Raw genomic sequence first — 24,468 nt, 5'->3', positions numbered from 1 at the left:
CAGGACAAAAACTGTGCTGAAAAATTCGAGTCTATACGGTATGTGAAAAAAAATTGTCCTTAAGGCCCAAAATTATTTTCTCTTCAAGGTGTTGAGTAACTACTGAGAAATCTTTTCTAGCAATGGAATGTGATAACCAGTTCGACCGGGACATTGACATTGATTTATATGTTTGCAGATAAGTGGGAAATAAACCCTGCTGACCTTACATTCATGAAGGAGCTCGGAAGTGGCCTGTTCGGTGTGGTACGTCTTGGGAAGTGGCGAGCACAGTACAAAGTAGCAATCAAAGCCATTCGTGAGGGTGCCATGTCCGAAGAGGATTTCATAGATGAAGCTAAGGTTATGATGTAGGTATCTGCTATAGAGGCCAGATGAAGTCAGATGTGTGTGACATAGCACTAGGCAAGTCTTCAATGAAAAACTTAAGGCGTTCATACACATTAGACTAAAGTTGATGAAAATTGAACATCTGTTGGATAAAATTTTACAAAAAAAAAAAAATCACATTTTAACCAACCAATAACACATCAAAGAGTTGGCCTTGTTTAAAATATTTTGTTTATTTGATCCAAAAAATCTTTGGTTTTTCACTGGGCGTCATTGAATGTGTATTAAGATTTGGGGGATTATGACCTAAATCAAAATTTTTCAGTATTTTACCTCAATAACAATTAATGGCAATTGTTTACGTCAAGACCCTTTTACATTGTTGACACTTGCGCCCGGTGTCTGGTTTGTGCATTCCGCGGGGTTTTCGTCTTCAGGGGGACGGAAAACCGGCAGTCAGCTTTAAAACCCATTCACTTCAATGGGCTTGTAAAGGTGACCGCCCGTGTCCACCTGCGGCCTGTCCGCGGGGAAACCTTTTTTTTTTTTTTAGCCGGACACAAAGTCCTGCATGTCCGACTTTGTGTCTGGCTAAAAAAAAAAAATCAGTCGCTTGCTGTCCACCATCATAATCCCAAGTCTCTTTCAGTGGCAGTTTTATCCAGTAATTTACTATTAAGTACATAATCCGATGTTTTATTTCTTCAACCAAAATGCATAACCTTAATTTATTTACATTAAACTTCATTTGCCAGTCCTCCGCCCATTCTTCCAGCTTCTCTAGATCTCCCTGTGATATTCTACTATCCAAGTCTGCAGGTGCCCCCATTATAATCCAACATCTTACTCAACTGTATCGGCCGGGGCATGGGAGTGTTTGTTGAGTGAGTTCGGAGGTGAATGTTGGGCAAACCTCTTGAATATTCGTGAGGTTCGAGAAGCAGTTTTGTTTGGATCGAACACATCTGAACTGGAACTGCTCTTCTTATACTCTGGGTTCTCTTCAAACCCCGTATTATAATTAGCAGAGACCCAAGGAAGAGTAAACATAACAACCAGTATTACTTACCTCCCCAGTGCTCCAGCAAAGGTACTCTGCCTCTTCTGGCCTCCTTAATGACATCATGGTGTCACATAGGCCACACTGGTGTCTTGACATATAGACGCAATCACAATGCCAGTGTGACCTACGTGAAAGATGAGGCCCAATCACAGGGTTCAGCATTTTCTGTCTTTCAAGAAACCCGAGGTTACTCGAAGAGGAGCCCAGGGGAGGTGAGTACAACTGTTTGTTATATTTACTCACCTACCCTGGCCCAAGATAGTTTGTAGGTGGAAAACCCAAAATCTTTCAGTTTTGGCGGAACGTGAAATTTTCGGAACATTCTTAATGAGAACCATCTTTCCTATGTATTTTATTTTATTTTTTTTTTTCAAATTTAATTTTTTAGCATTGGATAAAACAACCGCCCTCCCAACCCCTCCCTCATCATAACCCTTTCCCCAGTCCACCTTGAAGGGTCAATAACATCTCCATGAAACAGTCTTTGGTGCAAAGGATCGGGGTATGTTTTGAAACCTGGTTTCAGTTTTTGATGTTTTACGGTGGACTGTGGCATGGTGACCGAGAGAAGCACTGGTGTACTCAAGATACTAAACTACTAAAACACCCCCCGACATACACTCACCGGCCACTTTATTAGGTACACCATGCTAGTAACGAGTTGGACCCACCTTTTGCCTTCAGAACTGCCTCAATTCTTCGTGGCATAGATACAACAAGGTGCTGGAAGCATTCCTCAGAGATTTTGGTCCATATTGACATGATGGCATCACACAGTTGCCGCAGATTTGTCGGCTGCACATCCATGATGCGAATCTCCCGTTCCACCACATCCCAAAGATGCTCCTCTATTAGATTGAGATCTGGTGACTGTGGAGGCCATTGGAGTACAGTGAACTCATTGTCATGTTCAAGAAACCAGTCTGAGATGATTCCAGCTTTATGACATGGCGCATTATCCTGCTGAAAGTAGCCATCAGATGTTGGGTACATTGTGGTCATAAAGGGATGGACATGGTCAGCAACAATACTCAGGTAGGCTTTGGCGTTGCAACGATGCTCAATTGGTACCAAGGGGCCCAAAGAGTGCCAAGAAAATATTCCCCACACCATGACACCACCACCACCAGCCTGAACCATTGATACAAGGCAGGATGGATCCATGCTTTCATGTTGTTGACGCCAAATTCTGACCCTACCATCCGAATGTCGCAGCAGAAATCGAGACTCATCAGACCAGACAACGTTTTTCCAATCTTCAATTGTCCAATTTCGATGAGCTTGTGCAAATTGTAGCCTCAGTTTCCTGTTCTTAGCTGAAAGGAGTGGCACCCGGTGTGGTCTTCTGCTGCTGTAGCCCATCTGCCTCAAAGTTCGACGTACTGTGCGTTCAGAGATGCTCTTCTGGCTACCTTGGTTGTAACGGGTGGCTATTTGAGTCACTGTTGCCTTTCTATCAGCTCGAACCAGTCTGGCCATTCTCCTCTGACCTCTGGCATCAACAACGCATTTCCGCCCACAGAACTGCCGCTCACTGGATGTTTTTTCTTTTTCGGACCATTCTCTGTAAACCCTAGAGATGGTTGTGCGTGAAAATCCCAGTAGATTAGCAGTTTCGTTAATACTCAGACCAGCCCTTCTGGCACCAACAACCATGCCACGTTCAAAGGCACTCAAATCACCTTTCTTCCCCATACTGATGCTCGGTTTGAACTGCAGGAGATTGTCTTGACCATGTCTACATGCCTAAATGCACTGAGTTGCCGCCATGTGATTGGCTGATTAGAAATTCAGTGTTAACGAGCAGTTGGACAGGTATACCTAATAAAGTGGCCGGTGAGTGTATTTCAGAGGTTAAGAGGGACAAAACAATAGAAATAGTAGCTTTTTCATGTATGGTTTAGAACATCATCAGGAGGACCAGCGTCCAGGCCATCCGGGGTCCTATATAGATATTGCATTTGTTATTAATCTCTGTGTTGATGCCATGCTCAGACTGTACTAAGTAAAGGCCATCAATTAAGGTTAGAAGACATCGTATGAGACAACACTTAGGTCTGGGTTACATGCCAATTTCTGCTATGTAATGTTCTAAACAAGCGGATTATACATCTTGAGCTTAACAGTTTTTCCTTGAGAAATAGGAAGCCATTGCTCAATATTTACCAGTGACCTGTACGAGATGCAACTGTCTTATCTTATCAATAGCCTGGAAGCTTTGCTTAACCCACTATTAATGTTACAGAAACGTAGCTCGCAACCTCATGCACTCCTTAGTCAAATTTCTGCCATACTTAAAGAGCTTATATGGTTTCTAACAGGTAGTCAACATTAGATCTACAGGGCTCCTAAGGATAGGCCATCAATGTTAGCAACTGGATAATCCATTTTTACTTGCAAATTACATTATGGCATACCTTTCTTTATAGCATGCCTATTAAACTTTGCATGAATCAATAGTACATTGGAAAAACACTGTTTCTGGTCATGACATGACTTGGAAAAAAAAAATTTTTACATTTCTCTCTGAGCTGGTGCGTGGAGAGTAGCTGCCTCACAGTAAGTAGAGGAGAATCTGCTCTATAGCTGTGTCTTTGTCATTCAGAAACCGCTCTAAGACCATACAGTATGTACATAGAGAAGTACTGATGTGAATAAAGTGTTTTGGTTGTGATGGGAATCTCTTCTTTAACTCTTGCATCACACCATACCTGCATTTCTGTTAATAACGCTCTTTCTGCTCAATCCTTCCCCTCTCTTCTCCATAGACGTCTATAGACATGTGTAATCTGAGTCATGTGATGTGTAATGCATCTTAAAACTGGGTTCACATCTGCACCAGAAACGAAAATCATCTGAGAATGCCATCATTCCTTATGTAAGTCATTTGTAGCAGACACAACTTAACCCAATAAATATTTTTTGCTTTGCTTTCAAGGAAACTGACTCACCCCAAGCTTGTCCAGCTGTACGGCGTTTGCACCGAAAAGAGACCGATCTACATAGTGACAGAGTTCATGGAACACGGCTGCCTGCTGAATTACCTCCGTCAAAGACATGGACAATTTAATCCAGACATTCTTCTCAGTATGTGCCAGGATGTGTGCGAGGCCATGAACTATCTGGAACAAAACAGTTTCATACATCGTGACCTGGTAATTCTATTAATATATTCAGATCTTCACGGAGACAAAGTGTATTAGATAAATGAGTGACCCAAGATTCCTCAATTGTCGTTTATTCTTTAAAATTTCTGATCCTTCTGTGCTTAGGAGTCCAGTGGGCGGAGTAACTCCTGACATCCTGTGAGAGCATGTGCACAGAGATAGCGCCACCCCCTGGACTCCTGCACATACAAAGAGCAGAGATTTCGATGGCGATGGGCCATCAATAGTCTATTTCTGAAAAATCCATATAAAAACGATCTGTTCTACTATGTATGTTTAGAAACTTCTATAGTTCCCCAATATACAATAATAGAGCAGGTCAGGAGGAGTGACTGCAGCTGGTTTCGGCTTCTATGGTACAGTAATGTATGAGAGGGGATGAGAAGCAGAAGTGAGGACGTGGGGTATAATGCTGAGCACAGCAATAAAGGGGCTTTATATATTACAGGCCAAAAATATTAATGTCTCATCTTCAGAATAAGTCATCAATATTTTTAGCCCAGAAAAACCCTCTAAGCGTGTCTGACCAACAATGGCTTCTCGCCACTCGCCAATAAGCATGCACATTTCAAGAAAAAGGGGGAAATAATCTGTTGTCACTTGTGGGGACACATAGCAGAGCATGCTGAAACCCAGAAGATTTCCTTCCCCTGACATATGTGAGAGGTGGGTGGCTCCCACCCATATGAAATGGTTAACTCCTCCTGCTGATGTAGACTGGATTGGCCAAGTTTAGTGTAATGTATATGGATACCTTGTGCAATGTACTGAATGTGGAGTCCTGGGTTCGAATCTTGCCTAGAACAACATCTGTAAAGAGTTTGTATGTTCTCCCTGTGTTTGCGTGGGTTTCCTCCCATACTCCAAAGACTGATAGTGAATGTAGATGGTGAGCCCTATATGGGACAATGTCTGTAAAGTGCTGCGGAATATGATGGTGCTATACAAGTAAGCATAAAAATATCAGCTCCAGGCCCCATCGTACAGGCTTCAGCTGATGATATCCAAGGCAGGGAGGTGCGATGAGCGCAGATTTGGTCGGAGCCTGAAGGCAGCTGCGAGGGAACAGGGTGAGGTGAGTATAACTTTGAAAAAAATCTCTGTGTTCTATTGACTGAATGTTCACTGAGGTGCCGTGGGGCATTAAGTGTAAGTGCCTTGAGAGGACATTATGTGGGAGGGTCCATGAATTGAAAAAATCCAGCATCTATTACTTTATATAAAACGTAACTTTTATTATGAAAAAGTTTTCCTGAGCATGAGCCGCTCCATAAAATCAAATACAAGTATGCATGATGGCAGAGATGAAATGACGTCTGACTGACGCGTTTCGGGGCGTTATTGTAGCCCCTTAATCATAGCTGATTAAGGGGCTACAATAACGCCCCGAAACCATGCATACTTGTATTTGATTTTATGGAGCGGCTCATGCTCCGGTAAACTTTTTCATAATAAAAGTTACGTTTTATATAAAGGAATAGATGCTGGATTTTTTCAATTCATGGACGCTTGTACTTACACCTTGGGCTGAGAGGCTGAATTTTCCGAGCACCTTCCTTTCTCCATAAGGTAATGGACATTTTTTTCTTTTTAAATCAGAAGATCTGTGGGTGAGCTGACACATGTTATTTATTATGTGGGAGGGACCAACTTATGAAACCCTTCAACTGGGCCCCCTAATGTGTTAAAACAGTTCTTCGGCAAATAGTGTAAAAAATTGGATTATTGTTAAACTCAGAAATGTAAATGATCACAGATGTAGTCTGGGACTTGCCACAAGAGGGCGTTAAAGTGCTTCCTCCACTGCCCTATTAGAAAGACTCTCAGAGGCTATTTTTGGGTAGTGTAGACCTGCCTCTACGACTCACATAGGCTAAGGCCCTACATTGCGTTTTACAGAACGATACGTTTTACAGTACCAGCAAAGTGATTTTATACACATTGCAGAAAAAAAAGAGCGATGTTCATTTCACCCGAGGAATCGCAAGTGTTGTAGGGGGAGGAAAAGACTAAAAAAAAAATGTGGCAAAAAAAACACAATACATTTTTGCCTTTTTTTCCTGCAGCCTTTTGTAGCTGTTGTTCTCTATGCGGGGCCTTAAAGACCACCAGTAGAGGGGATGGCGTGATCTGCTGACATGCACGACCACCACCTACTATCTGGGCACTAGTGTCACATTTATTACACTTCTGTATCTACCTGCACCATTATCAGGGGTTAGTTTTTGTCAAAGAATTTACATTGTATGTGGAGTTTATTACATGATATGTCATTTATAGGAATATACAGTCATGGCATTTATAGGTTGACATTGTCTTGTCTTTGCAGGCTGCCAGAAACTGTTTAGTCAATGACCTTGGGGTGGTAAAGGTGTCGGATTTTGGAATGACAAGGTAAGAAGTGACAGTAAGCTATTATGTTCTACTGTTTCTAATGTGAATTTGCTAAAGGGATTATCTCTTTGAGGACCCTAAAAGGATGTGCCGCCATTTTTTCTGGTCACTTCGGGAAGCACCAGAGGTTTAGTTGGGATGTTGGATAATTCTTTTTAAATCTGTAGATAATTAAGTTAAACATTTTTGCAAATATAAGTAATTAAACATTCTGCAGAGTTTTAAAGATTTTCTCTAAATATCTTGTGGTCACAGTCTTGTTGTCTTGATCGGTTGCCAGTGGATACGACCATGAATACAGGACCTTTCTATGGTCATAAAATCAGTTATGATTTCCTTATAGTGTCCGGGATATCTTCTGATACATGTAGTGTCGGATCCAGGGTTTGCGGGGCCCTGGGCTATTGACTTTGGCGGGGCCCTACGCGCAGTGCGCCGCAGCAAATTAGGCCCCACCCACTTTTATGTTGACTCCGCCCATTCTCATTCATTTTTCATGTGATTCCACACAGTATAATCCTCCTACAGTCACCCGTAAATTATATGTCCCCCCTCCATCTCTCCCCATTTTCATATACACCCTTCATCTACCCCTAGTTTCATGTCCCCCCCTCTATCTCTGTCCTCAGTTTCATGCCATTCTCCCCCTTTATCTGCCCACAGTTTCATGTCCCCCCCGTCTCTGCCCCAGTGTCATGCCATTCTCCCCCCCTTCATCTGCCTCAGTGTCATGCCGTTCTCTCCCCCTTCATTTGCCCCAGTGTCATGCCGTTCTTGCCCCTTCATCTGCCCCAGTGTCATGCCGTTCTCTCCCCCTTCATTTGCCCCAGTGTCATGCCGTTCTTGCCCCTTCATCTGCCCCAGTGTCATGCTGTTCTCCCCTCCCCTTCATTTGCCCCCCAGTTTCATTGGGCCCCCTCCATCTCTGTCCCCAGTTTCATGCCGTTCTCTCCCCACCCCCTTCATCTTCCCCAGTGTCATGCCGTTCCCCCCCTCACCTTCATTTGCCCCCCAGTTTCATGGGCCCCCTTCATTATGTTCCACCTTAATATTTAATACAAAACAAACACTTACACTCACCTTCTATCACTCACCTTCCATCGTTCCCCCAACGCTCCTCTCTCACTCCAGTCACATACGCGATGCAGGAGCTGTGAGATCAGCTCCCGCTTAGCTCCGGCCCGGCTTGCGTGTGTAAGCGTGATGTGATGACGTCATCGCGCCTACACACGCAAGCTGGGCCGGAGCTTTAAAGCAGGAGCTGATCTCACAGCTCCTGCATCGCGTATGTATTCCAGCTCAAAGGCGGACGGACGCCGATGAGCTGGAATCGTGACAGGCAAGTGCCGGGGGGCCCCCAGAGGCTCTGTGGCCCCGGCACTTGCCCGACTATGCCAAGGCTGACTGGGACCATTTTGTTAGGGCCGGGCCCCGCTAAGCGCGGGGCCCCGGGCGGTTGCCCGGCTCGCCCAGCCCTGGATCCGCCCCTGTGTCTCGGCCTGACAACCCAGCTACAATATGAAAACCATAGCTGGGTTCCTGACAAGTCTCAGACCATAGAAAGTTTCTGCATTGGTGGTCGTAACCATTGGCAACTGATCAAGACAACAGGCTGTCATCACTAAGAAAGTTAGAGAAAATCGTTAAAACTTTGTAGAATTTTTAATTACTTATATTTGCAAAAATGTTTAACTTTTAATTATCTACAAATATAGATTAGATTATGTACATGGGAATACCCCTTTAAGGTGTTTTTTTGTATTTTTGTCATCACAATAATATCTTCTATTGCCCTAGCATAGGTTACATGACTTAGACTGGTTGTCTGGGATAAAATTAAATCCCTACCCTAATGTAAACACACTCCCCACCTTCCTATTTTTTTAAATAACTAAATTTATCAAAAATTTATATTTACCCATATTCCTGGGGCGGTCACACACAATCTCCACCCTGCATCTCACATCCCCCCCTCCCTCCCCTCTCAGTACCTTATGACACACACCACACGTGTCTCCGTCTTATTGAACTGTCCTGCTGGCACTAAGACACGCCTCCCTGGACACGCCTCCCTGGACAAGCTATGCAGGCCGGACTGAATCAGTCAGAGGGCTGGATATGGCCCGCAGGCCGTACATTGCCCAGGTCTGTCCTAGAGACACACAGAAATAACTCAAATCACTGCTAAACTTATATGGGTGCATTTATTAACTCATTAATAGCACTAACAGACCTTTTTTAAAAAAAAAAAAAAAAAAAAATTGCCTGGAAAACCCCTTTTAAGGGCCTATGAGTCAACTACTGAGAGTGTTCATAGTAAGGCTCTTTCTTGACAATTGTCTTTTGTAGGGCACAACCACATGGTATTGTGTTTGCATTGCAGTTGCCGCAGTCTAGATAGGCTTCTGCAAATGCAGCTCCTAGTAACTAAAAGATTGAGCCCTGCTAGATTTTTTTGCAGTCACAGTCATAGGTCTGATGATCAGAATGAACGTATTCTTTTTAAAGCTGGAGACAGATAACATTGAGTCATACCATTCAATAGGTCCTTAAAAGGGATCCTATCAGTCAGACACAATTTTTTGTAGGTACCACGTCGGAATAGCCTTAAGAAAGGATATTTGGGTCCTACCTTTCGTCATCTTCTCCACGCCACCGTTCACCTACAATCCTGGATGTTCTCGGTATGTAAATTGGCTTTCTCGCAGCACTGGGGACAGGCCCCAGCGCTCAGACAGCACTGGGAGCATCCCCAATATTGCGAGAGAACTCTCTCCAGCGCCGCCTCCATCTTCTTCAGCAGCGTCAACTTCAGCCTCTTCTGTGGCTTGTAACTTCCAATTCTGTGCAAGCGGCCATTTTCTTGTGGTCTGTGGGCATGCACAGTCTGCTCTGCCCAAGGCCCGAGGCTTTAGAAGTTACAAGCCACAGCCGGAAGAAGAGGCTGAAGATGACGATGCTGAAGAGGAGGCGGCGGCACTGGAGACAGTTATCACGCAGCATTGGGGACGCCCCCAGTGCTGCGAGAGAGCTAATTTACATACCGAGAAAAAATGGGATTGTAGTCGAACGGCGGCATGGAGAAGACAATAGGTAGGAGACGAATAGCCTTGCTTAAGGCTACTCCGACGTGGTACCTACAAAAAATTGTAGCCCCAGTTGGTGGAGGGGGTGGTTAAATCATTATTACCACTGAATAATTTCATACCATGGACTTTCACAGTAACCTCCTGTATAGAGAAGCAGTAGCTTCTGCATTTGGCAGCACAATACTGCACTGTGTGCTGTAGCGATGACAGAAAATGCAGTATGTCAGTTCCTGCTGCATAAGTCTTAGGCCCCTGACTACACCAGGCAATGACTGAGGACTACTCTATGCATCTGTCATAGGGATTGTCTCTATTCCTGGACTATTTCATATCAGGGTACATATAATTCAGACAAGTGCGGCATGGTGACATTAACAAGCTGGTATTTTCTAAAATCTTGTCACCATCTAAGGTGATTTCTTTTTTACAATTTCTATGTCTTGCTCAGTTTAATGTTGACTATTTTGGACTGCATTGGTCTTCGGCGAGGCTATTGTGATTCACAGCATCGTGCAGGAAACGTCCTGTGGGCTGTTCTCACACTGCAGCTGTGGCATGAAGCACTTAGCACTAACCAGGTTTTTGTGGGATTTTTGCTGTATTTTGCAAATTTGAGACGTTATTTTAAGTATTTTTAAAGACTATAGTTTTTGCAGTCAGTGACTTTTAAGTAAAAATGTGACTTGCTCTGTGTGTTTTTCCATACGCTTCTTTATAGGATTTCCAAAACACCACGACAATGCATGTACAAAATATCACTAAATAAAAAATACCACAAAAGCCATTGTGAAATACACAGAATTTTAATTTTACCTGTAGAGTTCAAGTTACCTGTAACCTTTCTCTTGCTAAAACCAGGTATGTCCTCGATGATCAGTACACAAGTTCCTGTGGAGCCAAGTTTCCAGTGAAATGGTCGCCACCAGAGGTCTTCAACTACAGTAGATTCAGCAGCAAATCTGATGTTTGGTCTTTCGGTAAGATCATTTTTAGTAAGAGAAATGATTGCTGTAGGAGACAACCATTGCACATCCCGGGGTCTTGCATGGGGTTATTTAACTGGCTGGGGGCAGATTTGGCTTTGTTTAAGACTGACATATGGATCGCTATTTATAAAGCTGCTATTGGATTATTGTGCAGATTGTAAATTGTCTTTGGAAAATATAGATTTACAAAAATGCATTCACAAAGATGGCACATACAGTGCATATACTCATACTAACATTCTCCATCCAGGCTGCTATATTATATTCACTACTACTCTATACAGGAAAAACTTAAGTTGTAACCACATCTTGCAAATGGGCTTATAAGTACCCAGTGGCATAACTAGGAGTGGTGGGGCCCCGACGAAGACCTCGACCGCCGCCACCCCCCCTCCTCCGCATTCCTGCACACAGTATTATCCCCCGTAGTGGCCCCTGCACACAGTATCATCCCCCATAGTGGCCCCTGCACACAGTATTATGCCCCATAGTGGCCCCTCCACACAGTATTATCCCCCATAGTGTCCCCAGCACACAGTATTATCCCCCATAGTGGCCCCTGCACACAGTATTATCCCCCATAGTGGCCCCTGCACACAGTATTATGTCCCATAGTGGCCCCTGTACACAGTATTATCCCCCATAGTGGCCCCTGCACACAGTATTATACCCCATAGTGGCCCCTGCACACAGTATTATCCCCCATAGTGGCCCCTGCACACAGTATTATCCCCCATAGTGGCCCCTGCACACAGTATTATACCCCATAGTGGCCCCTGCACACAGTATTATCCCCCATAGTGGCCCCTGCACACAGTATTATGTCCCATAGTGGCCCCTGTACACAGTATTATCCCCCATAGTGGCCCCTGCACACAGTATTATGTCCCATAGTGGCCCCTGCACACAGTATTATGTCCCACTGTGGACACCCATAAACAATTATTATACTGTGGGGTCTTTTCAGGTCCCAGAGTATAATAAATCGGAGACCCAGGGGGAGAAAAACATAAAAAACTCTGTTGCTCACCTATCTCCTGTCTCCTATGCTGTCGGCCTCCGAAGTAGTCGATCTTCAATGACGTCAGACGTCACATGACCCGGGACGCAGGCCGGGGTCATGAGACGTCAGACGACTAGGCCGAAGCCTGCCTGGATCGTGGAGAGGTAAGTAACAGTGTCTTTTAGGTTTCTTACCTCTCCCGGGCCGCCAATCATTATACTCGGGGGTCTGAAAAGACCCCTGAGTATAATGATAGCAGCGGTAGCGGCTGTCACCGGGCCCCTAATGTCCCGGGCCCTGTGGCAGCTGCCTCTGCTGCTACGACGGTAGTTACGCCACTGTAAGTACCTATAATATGTAAGTTCCCTGTACAACACATGGACAGTCTGTGCTTTAGTTGGCAGAAACTTGAAGTAAAGCCCAACATCCTGTTTTATAGCAAAGATCATAAAAAGCTCTGATCTCTGTATCAGGAAGATCAAAGATGGTTCCTCTATTGATGGCGCATATTGCAAAGAAGACATCATAGTTGAAAAAGAGAAATTTGCTCCTAGCGCCACCTATTGGAAACTCCCTTATACCAAGCTATAATCTATAAGGAGCTACCGTCCAATAGGTGGCGCTAGGAGTAAATTCCTCTTTTTCTCCAATGGGATTTTATTTGTATTCCTTACCCAGAATTCTTAGCAGGACATGCATGGTGCAATTGGTGCAAACACATGATAAATAATAAAAGTTATGCAAAAAATATATATTTATTTATTAAATAGAATTATTTGACCAATATACTAGTATTGATGCATATAGCGGCGCATTATAAGTATTTGGTGGGTTGTAAAAAGAAATGGTAAAAAAAAAAAAAAAACAAAACAGAATGGTGTAGGCACTGAAAATTGAAAAAAAATCTCTCCAGAATTTACCTTTTCAATTTTGTAATGACCAGACGGCTTCTAATGGGGTATTTACTGTATGGAAAGGGAAACCAAGTAATGTATTCACTGCTATTAGAGGATGTATTAGTTATTGTCATACACGCTTTGTAGACTAATAAGAATAATGAACTACTATATGTCACAGGCTGTGGTCTCTGTGGTTATGAGTGATCGCCTGGTGCTGAGCTGCAGATGTGTCTGCTTTGATGCTGAGTAACTTCTCATGGGTTAAATATATTGAGGGAAGTGAGATAGAAAAAACATTCAGTTTAAAAACGGAAATGTACAAGTCTTGTGATGCCAAAGCTAAGGGCATCTTTATTAGGCCCCACGTTGTGGAATTGTGCAGTTTTTTTGTTGCAGATTTTGCTGTGATTTTTTTTTGGCACCTACACCCATCTTCAGAACAAGGGTTCTCTGAAACTTGTCACACATGTGTCTTTAGAACAGAGCACCCTTTGTCCCGCCCCAACTAGAGATCGGTGCAGGTAACAATGTTGGAACCTGCATCTATTAGATGTTTGTGATATATTATTAGGTTATTGCCTGTTAAGCGATTCCGCAGTAGCCGCTGCTGGAACCTGTGAGGAAGGGGAACGACAGAGACAGTGAGTCCTAATGCTTGATCCACACCAAGTCCCTACCTACTTGCCTAAGCTACCCTTGGCAGTAGAGGACAACTGGGTGACAGTCCCTTCCTATAATACAAATGAATATGTAGGACCTACACAAGACAAGCAAACATACACGGGTAATCAAAAGAGCCAGAGGTCAGAACCAATTGGGTAGAGAAGTACAGAATCAGAACCAGAAGAATAGTCAAAGGGAAAAGCGAAGGTCAGAAATAGATAATAAGCAAAACAGTATGACACTAGCATGCTTAGAGATACTAATAGCTAGCAACCAAGAGAAGGATGGAAAACTATATAAAGGGTGCCCTAAGCTTGATTGGCAAAGAAGGATGCCAGTCAAAAGAGCACCTAGTTTTAACTCTTTAGAACCCAGAGGAACTCAAAGCCTTGGCTGGACTGACACACTGCAACGAATACTCAGCTGTGCTAAAACAACAGGAGGCTCAGGAACAGAGGATCACAAGTGAATACACCTCCTGTACCTCAGCATATGGCCAGAGGATGGCGCAGAAGTCCAAACGGGCAAGCATGTTATACACATCCTATGGATATATCCATTTAGAATAGTTGCCCCATTCCAGATACAACACATGAACTCGCCTGTGTTCGCTTCGCTTGTGTTGCACGGACAAACCTTCATTGGCGGAATATAATACTAGTGCATACTATTACTGCTACAATGGGTATGTTGACACTGAATATCTGACAAATAGAAAAAAAAAAATCTGCTTCAAAAATTTTTTCTTTAAGTGGAATTTCAAGAGGTCTTTAGAAGTAGTTTTTGCAGCATTCTTTTGCCTGGAGTTCAGTTTAGAGCACATCTGTGCCTTTCATGTGTGTATTGTATCACTGCGGGCACGCCTGGCACCATATATCATGCCGCTCTCTCTGAATGTCTTTTCAAGGTGTGTTGATGTGGGAAGTATTCACCGAGGGTAAGATGCCCTTTGAGAGCTATTCAAACGTTGAAGTGGTAGAAATGGTATCAAGAGGAGAAAGACTCTATCGACCCAGGCTGGCATCACACAGAATATACACTATTATGATGGCATGCTGGCATGAGGTAAGGCTGCGGGTGACGGACTTATAAATCCTAATTAGGGTTGAGCGATCGGGATCGGAAAAGATCGGATTCCTATCAGCGATTGAGTAAATTTCGCGATCGGAATTCCGACACGATCTTTTCCAGTGGGATCGAGATCGGAGGTTATCTCAAGATCGGCTCCACCCCCAAAAGTGACTTTTCCCATAGAAAAGGATTGACTAGGGTTGAAGATCGGGATCGGAAAAGATCGGATTCCGATCGGCGATCGAGATCAGCTGGAAAATGATCGGTAATCGGATTTTAAAATCGATCTTGAAATCTCAAGATCGGCTCAACCCTAATCTTAATATTAATATTTTTGTGCGATTCGATCTTGCTCTTGCACCTCCAAGATACAAACCAATTTTTTCAAATTTCATAATCTGTTCTTTTTTTTTCAATGTCATTCAATTCATTATTTATTTCCAGGGGATATGGTCATGAACATCCTTATTGAATAACTTGCAGGGATCTTAAAACCTGTGGGTAAATGATACAGAAAATGTGCTGAAAGATTTAGAATTTTTTTTTCTTATGCAAATAATATTTTTTTTACTAAAATTGAAATACCATATATGCTTGAGTATAAGCCGAATTTTTCAGCACAGTTTTTGTACTGAAAAAGACCCCCGTCGGCTTATACTCGAGTCAGGGAAAAAAAAATAAAATATATATATATATATATATATATATATATATATAATTTTTTTTTTTTTTTTAGGAGGGGGGGGGCAGTTCTAGTAATGTATAGAATCTCCCATAAAATAGTGGGGGAAAAAAGAAGCTTTTAAATAAAAGTTGTAAATCCCTCCTTTCCCTAGAATACATATAAAAGTAGAAACTGACTGTGACACACAAACACATTAGGTATCCCTGTGTCTACTGAATATAGGGGATCTGCAGTGCTCCTGTTCGTCGGGAAGGGGTTAATAGGAGCACTGCAGATCCCCTATATTCAGCCAGGCTGAGTTCCAAGTGGGGGAAAAAAAAAACAGTCCTCAAGCTCAAGGAAGGGGCAGACAGACAACCAAAACACCCCCTCCCCTTCCCCAGCACCTACTGCACCCAAAAACTCCGACCATTTTAATTTTGAAATTTTCCAGTAGCTGCTGCATTTCCCCCCCTCGGCTTATACTCGAGTCAATAAGTTTTCCCAGTTTTTAGTGGTAAAATTAGGGGCCTCGGCTTATATTCGGGTCGGCTTATACTCGAGTATATAAGGTACCTCTATGAATTTTCCTGACAAGCCATAGATTCTCTGATCTACTTGGTATAGTTAGAATTTTTATACTTGCATGTTACATTTATTCAATGTTATCGCTTTTTTTAGAAACCAGAAGGACGTCCCAAGTTTTACGACCTGCTGATTCATATAGGACAAAACCTGGAAGGAGACTTTTGATGGACAATACAGTAGTGGACGTGTCTCACTCACATTTCCTTTTCTATGTTTAGCTGGACTTTTTACACACTACGTGTTTTACTGATCACAGACTAACCCACCTCATGGTCAATGGCTATAATGTTGACAAAGCGTTATGGATTTGGATTCCGGATACAGTAAATGTTCCTTGTGTTGGAATTTCTGGACCGGTAAACAATGAATGCCGTTGAGTTTTTAGTTGTCAGTAAGTTGTACATAATGACAATACACTACATGGCCAAAAGTATATGGACAATCCCCCTAGTTATGGACTTCAAGTGTTCAGCTTCATGAAGTGGCTTCCCATGGTTGAGGAGTTGCATACAAGCCTAAGATCCCCATGGCCAATGCCAATTCTCGGATGACGTGGTATAGAGAACAGCACAAGTGGAAAGGATTCACGATTTGGCTGTCTGAGGAATGAATCTGGGTTTGCAGATGCCAGAGAATGCTACCTGTAGAAACGCATAGTGCCTACTGAAAGATTTGGAGGAGATGACTGGGATGGGGCTGTTGTCCAGGCCTGGCTTATTTTAATGTTAATTCTATAGAATACAAGTCATTTGTGAGAACAGTTTGGGGAAGGTCCTATCCTTTTCCAGCATGACATACCACTGTACCCATGAAGACGGAAGAGATGAGTTTGGTGTGAAGGAACCACAAAGCCCTGACCTCAACCCTATCAAGCACCCTTGGCACAAATGCACAGATGTTCTTTTGGCAAAATAGGCACAAAATACTAAGGACACTCCCAAGATTCTTTGAAACCTGTTCTACAAGAATGAAGGTTCTTATAACCAGAAAACGAGGGTCCAACAAGCTCCTATAAGTGTAATAGGCCACATACTTTTGGCCATATAGTGTATATATATTTATGTAATTTGAGGTTTTTACTGTATATGTTCTGGATTTTGAATGTTAAAAGAAAACTAGTGTTATATACACTAAATGTGTCTTTAGATATTTTTTGTGCAGTAACATTCATCTTTTGCACTGCAAAGGACACCATACAATTATACATATACACATTACATGTATGTTAGCCACACCCATTGCTGGTGGAGGGAGCAGCTGTCTATCTGATGTCTCTGTGGAAAACCTAATCCTCCACCTGAAGACAGTTGTTGCAGTAACATTGACGTCCCGGACAGTGAGTGCAGTGGAGCCAGTGAGAGGTAAGTAAGGGTGAGTTCACACGGAGTAAAGTGCCGCGTGATGTGGCACGTATACGCCGCGTGAGATTTTGCGGGCTGTGTACGCTCCCATTGATTTCAATGGGAGCCAGGATCGTATACGCGGTGCTATCTTGCGGCCATGATTTTGCCGTTAATTATTATTACGTACTCGATGATAAAGGATACTGCACACAGTGATGTCACAGTATAGGGATATTTTATACAGTGATATCACAATATGAGGATAATGCCCATTATGACATTATAGCACGGGTATAATACACACACAAATACATCACTGTGTACAATGATGTCACAAGCAGATATTATGATGTCCTTCTAAATTAATGGAGACTCATTCCGTGTTTCACTTCCCCTCCGTCATCCATAGTTATCACTAATTGTACCTTCGGTCTCAGTGGGGTTGCCCCCTTGGTGTTGGTCCTATAACAGCTGCTATGTCTGTTATGCCCATGGACTTTGTTCCCAATCCTAGCGACTACTTTTCTGCATTTATATATAGCACTCATAGCTACTTTATAGGATATAAGCATTTCATACATTTATATAAGCACTCATACTACCTAGCTTTAAAAAGGCAGTAAGTTTTGTCTGCTGTGACCAGCTCCTGGGTAGGCTATTCCACAGATTCACAGTCTATATGTTGGAAGGACCTTGTCACCTCTAGAGACTAAACATTTCTTCCTCCAGACGGATGAATGGGCCTGAGCTGCAGCATGGCCGTGTGACCAATGAATGTCACTGCCTGAGAAGAGGGAGTGGAGCTCTTTCTGAAATAAAGCAGCCATGTTTTCTATTCTTGGATCCCTTTACATTTGTACAGTGCAGGTGTTATTTTCAGCACTATATATGCTAAATAGGCTTTATACTGTCAAGTGGGTGGACCCAGACTTTCTGTCCATCACTAACCTGACAATAGGGAACCTAATTAGCATATTGGGTGCACCAATTACTCAGGAACGGAGGGGGCTGGAGAAATTTCCAACTGTGCGGGAATCGGTGGAGCAAGGAGCAAGTGTTGGAGTTGGCAGTAGAGATGAGCGAGTACTGTTGGGATCAGCCGATCCGAACAGCACGCACGCATTGAAATGAATGGACGTAGCCGGCAGCCGGGGGGTTAAGCGGCCGGCCGGCGTCAAAGCGGAAGTACCAGGTGCTTCCATTCATTTCAATGCGTGCTGTTCGGATCGGCTGATCCGAACAGTACTCGCTCATCTCTAGTTGGCAGAGGTGGTGAAAGGTCTTCTATAACCACTCAGTCACATTCATTAGCAACCATAGCCTCTAAGGGGTATACAGAGAGACTACCCCTCCCATTGAGGCTTAGCAACCTCAAACTTTTACAATGTGCTGTCCAAAAACACGTATAAACAGCGTTACTTTCTATATGACAAAATTACACATCCCTTAAGAAAGTGGTTATACACATTGACATGTTTTTATTGTACTGGTCTGGGCAGATATGTTTAGGCTTCTTTCTAGACTGGTATAACATAGTGGTAGAAGTGTGACTGAGAAGTGTCACCTCCGATCTGCTATAAAATGACACTTCTCTAGGTAAAGAGAGTTGCAGGAAGCTCCACAACATCTCAGCACATTTATAGAACTCTATTGGAGTTGCAGCACCAGTCAGTAAGGGGGCGTTCATACTTGCGCCCGTGTCCACCTGGGAAAACTGGATAGGGGATGACTTCCCGGCGGTCAGTAGTAAAACCCATTTGAATAAGATAAGAGATAAGATATTCCTTTAATAGTCCCACAATGGGGAAATTTCAGTGATCCAGTTTCATAGATGGTACAGTAGTATATAACAAGAGAGAAACACATACAAGCTCATGGCAGATAGAGAAATCCTAGGACTCATAGCAACTAATAAGAAAGAAACACAGACACACTGCAGGATCATTTAGTTCTCTGTGTGAAGTGATGTTAATAATACAGCCCGGCCGTGGTTGGAGGACACGAGGAGGGGGGGTCACAGCATGTAGATATAACAGGCAAAAAAACGTTTTTTTTTTTTTTGCAGAGGTGGGGGACATATGCAGCTATCATGATAACATGTGGCAGTTCCTTTGGTAGGTGGTGAGATCTCATGCTCACAGCTGATAGTCCGGTATCTTGTATCAGCACTATTGTCCATTAACGACAAAAAAAAAAAAAAATGCCCCAAATGTCCTTCATCACAAGCCCTCCTCCTCCTCCTCCTTTCTTCTTACCACTGTGTTCTACTGCCCAGAGAAGTCTGAAGCCATCCAGGTAGACAGGGTGCTGCTCTCTTGCCAAGCTTCCATAAACACAGGGGGTAGGTGGGTGATGGTGGGTTCCCAGGCTGTAACAGAGTCCCACATGTCCACAGTAAAAGAACGAAATACCAGTCAGCTGTAGCATCTTTGTTATGTCAGTCCAGGTAGCTGCAACGGGGCTAAGGAATAGCAGTAGGGAATCTCGCCCTGCACTACTCCCACTAGCTAACCCGGTCCCTGCCTCACGGGTGGGGGTCGGCTGTTCTCAGGCTAAGCCTGACCCCGACAGCTCCTCGCTCACTGATTCCGTAGGCCTAGAGGGAAGTGGGAGAAGGAATGCCCTATAAGATCTCTAGGGACTGGAGACTAAAGGGGTCACCCCTAACGAACAAGTGAAGCTGCTACTGACAGGGACTGACAAGGGTGTGCGCTGACTAACAACACAAGCAGCACACAGGAAACATGTGGGAAAGGATTCCCCCAAACCAATATGGGAAGGAACCTTACACTAGGAAACAAACACAGGGAAACTGAGTAGAAATCAAAGGATAAGGCAATTCACTCACACAGTCAATTATACACAGAGGGAGGATTGGTGAACACAGAAGGGAAAACACACACACCAACTCGTTCACCCAAACCTCCCAAAAACCAACCACGGAACTTCCTCTATCCAAGATAACCACCTACTCCTCCTGCTAAGGCCTAGCTCTGTAAAAGCGACACTCAGCACAGAACCATGGGAGGCATGGGTATAAATACAGAGTAGAGACCACTCCTCCCAGGTGCAAATGGGAGGACAGACTAATCAACCAGGAGATAAAGCTGCCTACCAGCAGTGCGCGCGTGCAAGTCAGAAGGTGTGCACCAATACCCACGACAAGACAACCCCGCAGCGCCAGGATGCCACCCCAGACACTGCGCAGCCAAAAACTCCCCAGGTAAGAAAAATAGAAAGCAATGAACCAAAATACTCCTAACAGGATCCTCCCCTCAAGGAGAAGACTCCGGATTCTCTAGGAGCATCCTTCTTCGGGAACTCCTTGTGGAATTTCTCCACGAGTCTGGGGGCTGACATATCCGACTCCAGAACCCAAGAATTATCCTCAGGACCGTATCCCTTCCATGCCACCAGATACCGTAGCTTCCCCCGAACATATTTGCTATCCAGAACTCGGGATATCTCATACTCCCCGGACTCAGAAACTGGTGGAACCTTAACTGGAGACGTTCCCTTCTTGGCCTTCTTTAACAAGGAGACATGGAAGACCCGGTTTATCTTCCACCTTTTAGGTAGTTGCAGCTGCGCCGCCACTTCATTTACCATCTTGATGATCTTAAAAGGACCCACAAACCTGGGACCCAGCTTCTTGCTAGGAACCTTCAACCTGATATTCTTGGTGGACAACCAAACCATCTCACCAGGGAAGAACTGCAACTCTCCTCTCTTCCGATCCGCCTGGACCTTAGCCTGGTGCGACGCCCGCACCAGATTCTCTCGGATACGGGACCATACCCCCTGCAGCTTTTTAGAAAATAGCTCCTCCTCCGGAACTGGGGAAGAAATGGAAGAAAATACTCTGAAAACAGTATGTCTACCACCGGAGCAAAAAAAAGGTGTGGTGCCAGTGGCGTTGGAATCATGGTTGTTTAGGGAAAATTCTGCCAGGGGGAGAAAGTCAGCCCAATTATTCTGGTTCTCTCGAACAAAACACCTCAAAAACTGTTCCACATCCTGATTCTTCCTCTCTGTTTGCCCGTTAGACTCCGGGTGAAACCCGGAGGAAAACGACAGTGTAACTCCCAGCCTGCTGCAAAAAGCCCGCCAGAATTTAGCCACAAATTGCGGACCCCTGTCCGAAACGATCTCCTCAGGAAGACCATGCAACCTTACAATTTCTTTAATAAATGCCTCTGATAGTGTCTTGGCACATGGCAGCCTGGAAAACGGGATCAAATGGCACATTTTCGTGAAGCGGTCAACGACTACCCAAATGACCGTGAAACCCTTAGACACCGGAAGGCCCGTGATGAAATCCATAGACAGATGAGTCCAAGGTGCCTTAGGAGGTTCCAATGGATGTAGAAGACCGTGGGGACGGGTATGTGACGCCTTGGCTCTTGCACAGACCGAACAATTTTGAACAAACTGCAAGACATCCCTACTCCACCCTGGCCACCAAAAATTCCTAGACACCAATCTCATGGTCTCTGAAACCCCCGGGTGACCAGCAAGAACCGACTCGTGACACTCCCTCAGGAGACTTTGTCGGAGAGTAGTTGGGACAAACAGCTTGTTTCTAGGTATCTTGGAAGGTGCAGCGTGTTGCGCTTCGATCAAGGCCTTCTCCAATTTCGCGCCCAATACTGCTACCACCACTCCATCCCCAAGAATAGTGGCAGGCGCCTCTCGTTCCTCCTCGGTCGACATATACCGGGATAAAGCATCAGCCTTAACATTCTTTGAACCCGGCACATAAGTCACGGTAAAGTGGAACCGCGCAAAAAATAGAGCCCATCTGGCCTGCCGTGCATTTAATCTCTTCGCTGACCCAAGATAAACCAAATTCTTGTGATCAGTAAATACCTGGACTGGCCTTCTGGCCCCCTCCAGGAAGTGACGCCAATGTTCGAACGCTAGTTTTATTGCCAGTAGTTCCCTATCTCCGATGTCATAATTCCGTTCAGAGGCAGAGAATTTCTTAGAAAAGAAGGCACAGGGATGCGTACCCTCCTCGAACTCCTGAGAAAGTACTGCTCCCACCCCCACCGAGGAGGCATCCACCTCCACTCGGAAGGCCAACCTCTCATCCGGCTGTCTCAAAATGGGAGCGGACGAGAATCGCTTCTTCAATTCTTCAAACGCGGCTAGCGCCTCTGGCGACCACTTAGCACAGTCAGCCCCCTTCTTAGTCAAGTCCGAGATGGGTTTCACAACCTCAGAAAATCCCTTAATAAACTGGCGATAATAGTTGGAGAATCCCAAGAACCGTTGGACCGCCTTTAGGTTCTCAGGTCGCGGCCACTCCAAGACTGCCCTGACCTTCTCAGGATCCATCTCGAACCCCTTGTCCGATAGGATATAGCCAAGGAAACATAATTTATTGACCGCAAACACACATTTCTCCAGCTTAGCACTTAATTGGTTAACCCTCAGGAGATCTAAAACCTCTCTCACTCTCTCCCAATGAGTCTCCAAATCCGGGGTGTAAATGAGTATATCGTCCAGATAGACCACAACCCCCCTCCCTATGACGGCACTTAGTACATCATTAATAAAATTCTGAAAAAACGCGGGCGCTTTGGTTAGACCAAAAGGCATCACAAGATTCTCAAAGTGTCCTAGGGGTGTGTTAAACGCTGTTTTCCACTCATCCCCCTTCTTGATTCTCAGCAAGTTATACGCCCCACGTAAATCTATTTTACTAAACCAGCGGGCTCCCGTAATCTGGCTGAATAGATCCGAGATCAACGGGATGGGATAGGGATTCCGCACCGTGATTTTGTTAATCTCCCTAAAATCCAAACAAGGGCGCAACCCTCCATCTTTCTTCTTTACAAAGAAAAACCGCACTGCTACTGGGGACTTAGATGGGCGAATATGCCCCACCTCTAGACTCCCCTCAATATACTCTTTGAGCGCCTCCCTCTCCGGAATAGTGAGATTGTACAACCTTGTCTTGGGTAACACTGCATTTGGTATAAATTTAATCAAGCAATCATAGGTGCGATGTGGTGGTAATGTCTTGGCTGCCCTTTCCTCAAAGACCTCCCTGAACTCACATATTTCTTGAGGCAAATTGTCTATAGACAAAGACATAACGGATATGGGCAGACATCGACCATTACACCCCTGCCCCCAAGAAACTACTGACTCGGTCTCCCAGTTGATAATAGGGTTATGCTGCTTCAGCCAGGGCCACCCCAACACTACTTGTGCTGGTAACTTAGACAATAAGAACAAGTTAATCTCTTCCCTGTGGCCACCCACAATAAACTCCAGACCCTCCACCTGTTTGGAGATGACAGCTTGCTGTAGAGGGGTCTTATCAATAGCCCACACCGGTATCTGAAACTCCAAGACCAAAGGACTCACCCTTAGTTGCTCGCAAAACTCTGAGTCAATAAGGTTGACTGCCGAACCACAATCAACCAAAATCCGGCACTTCTGCCCATTTACCCATCCATCAAGGGTCAACCCGGCAGTCTGAGTACAGGAAATATGCACACCTCCCTCCTTAGTAGGTTTTCTCCCTTTACCCTCAATAGACCTGGGGTTATTACTCTCCTTGGCGAACCATTCTCTGGAGGGGCATACCCTTGCTACATGTCCCATCCCTCCACACACAAAACAGCGTACTGTGCGGGACCCTTCACTCTTGGGTCTAGCACTTCGCACAGTGGCCCCAATCTGCATGGGTTGGTCCCCTGGGTCCTCTCTAAAAACAGAGAATTGAGGAGGGTTAACCCCCCCAGGACTCTTGTCTCCACGCTCCCGGAGGCGCCGTCCAACTCTAATTGCCAGCTGCATGGCCTCATCTAGATCTCCCGGAACAGGGTGAGAAACTAGATGGTCTTTAACCTGGTCCGAGAGCCCTGTCTCAAACTGACTAAGTAGAGCGGGGTCATTCCAGTGTACTTCTGCTGCCCACCTGCGAAACTCTGTGCAATATTTCTCTATAGCGTGATCCCCTTGCACCACACGTCGTAGGTTATACTCGGCCGTGCGTACCCTGTCTGGGTCGTCATACAGTAACCCCATTGTGGAGAAAAACGCCTCTACAGTTAGTAAGCAAGCTGAGTCGGCTGGTAACGAATGTGCCCAGATGAGGGGATCATCTCTCAATAAAGTAATAATAATCCCAACTCTCTGTACCTCAGAACCGGAGGAAAACGGCCGTAGCCGGAAATACAAAAGACAGTCCT

General features: G+C 44.5%; 1 protein-coding gene across 1 annotated transcript in view; it reads left to right on the top strand.

Moving 5' to 3' along the window:
- Nucleotides 1-17,002, top strand: part of TEC (tec protein tyrosine kinase) — a 77,665-nt gene extending 60,663 nt beyond the window's left edge. The window contains exons 13-18 of the mRNA XM_075261605.1: nt 179-350; nt 4,332-4,548; nt 6,890-6,954; nt 10,902-11,020; nt 14,502-14,659; nt 16,011-17,002. Coding sequence (XP_075117706.1) covers nt 179-350; nt 4,332-4,548; nt 6,890-6,954; nt 10,902-11,020; nt 14,502-14,659; nt 16,011-16,082 — 803 coding nt within the window. The 3' untranslated portion in view covers nt 16,083-17,002. The remainder of the gene's footprint in view (nt 1-178; nt 351-4,331; nt 4,549-6,889; nt 6,955-10,901; nt 11,021-14,501; nt 14,660-16,010) is intronic.
- The last annotated feature ends 7,466 nt before the right edge of the window (nt 17,003-24,468 follow it).

This window comes from Leptodactylus fuscus, chromosome 1 (assembly GCF_031893055.1).
Source record: "Leptodactylus fuscus isolate aLepFus1 chromosome 1, aLepFus1.hap2, whole genome shotgun sequence".
Taxonomy (NCBI): domain Eukaryota; kingdom Metazoa; phylum Chordata; class Amphibia; order Anura; family Leptodactylidae; genus Leptodactylus; species Leptodactylus fuscus.
This window is presented reverse-complemented; position numbering and strand designations above follow the sequence as displayed.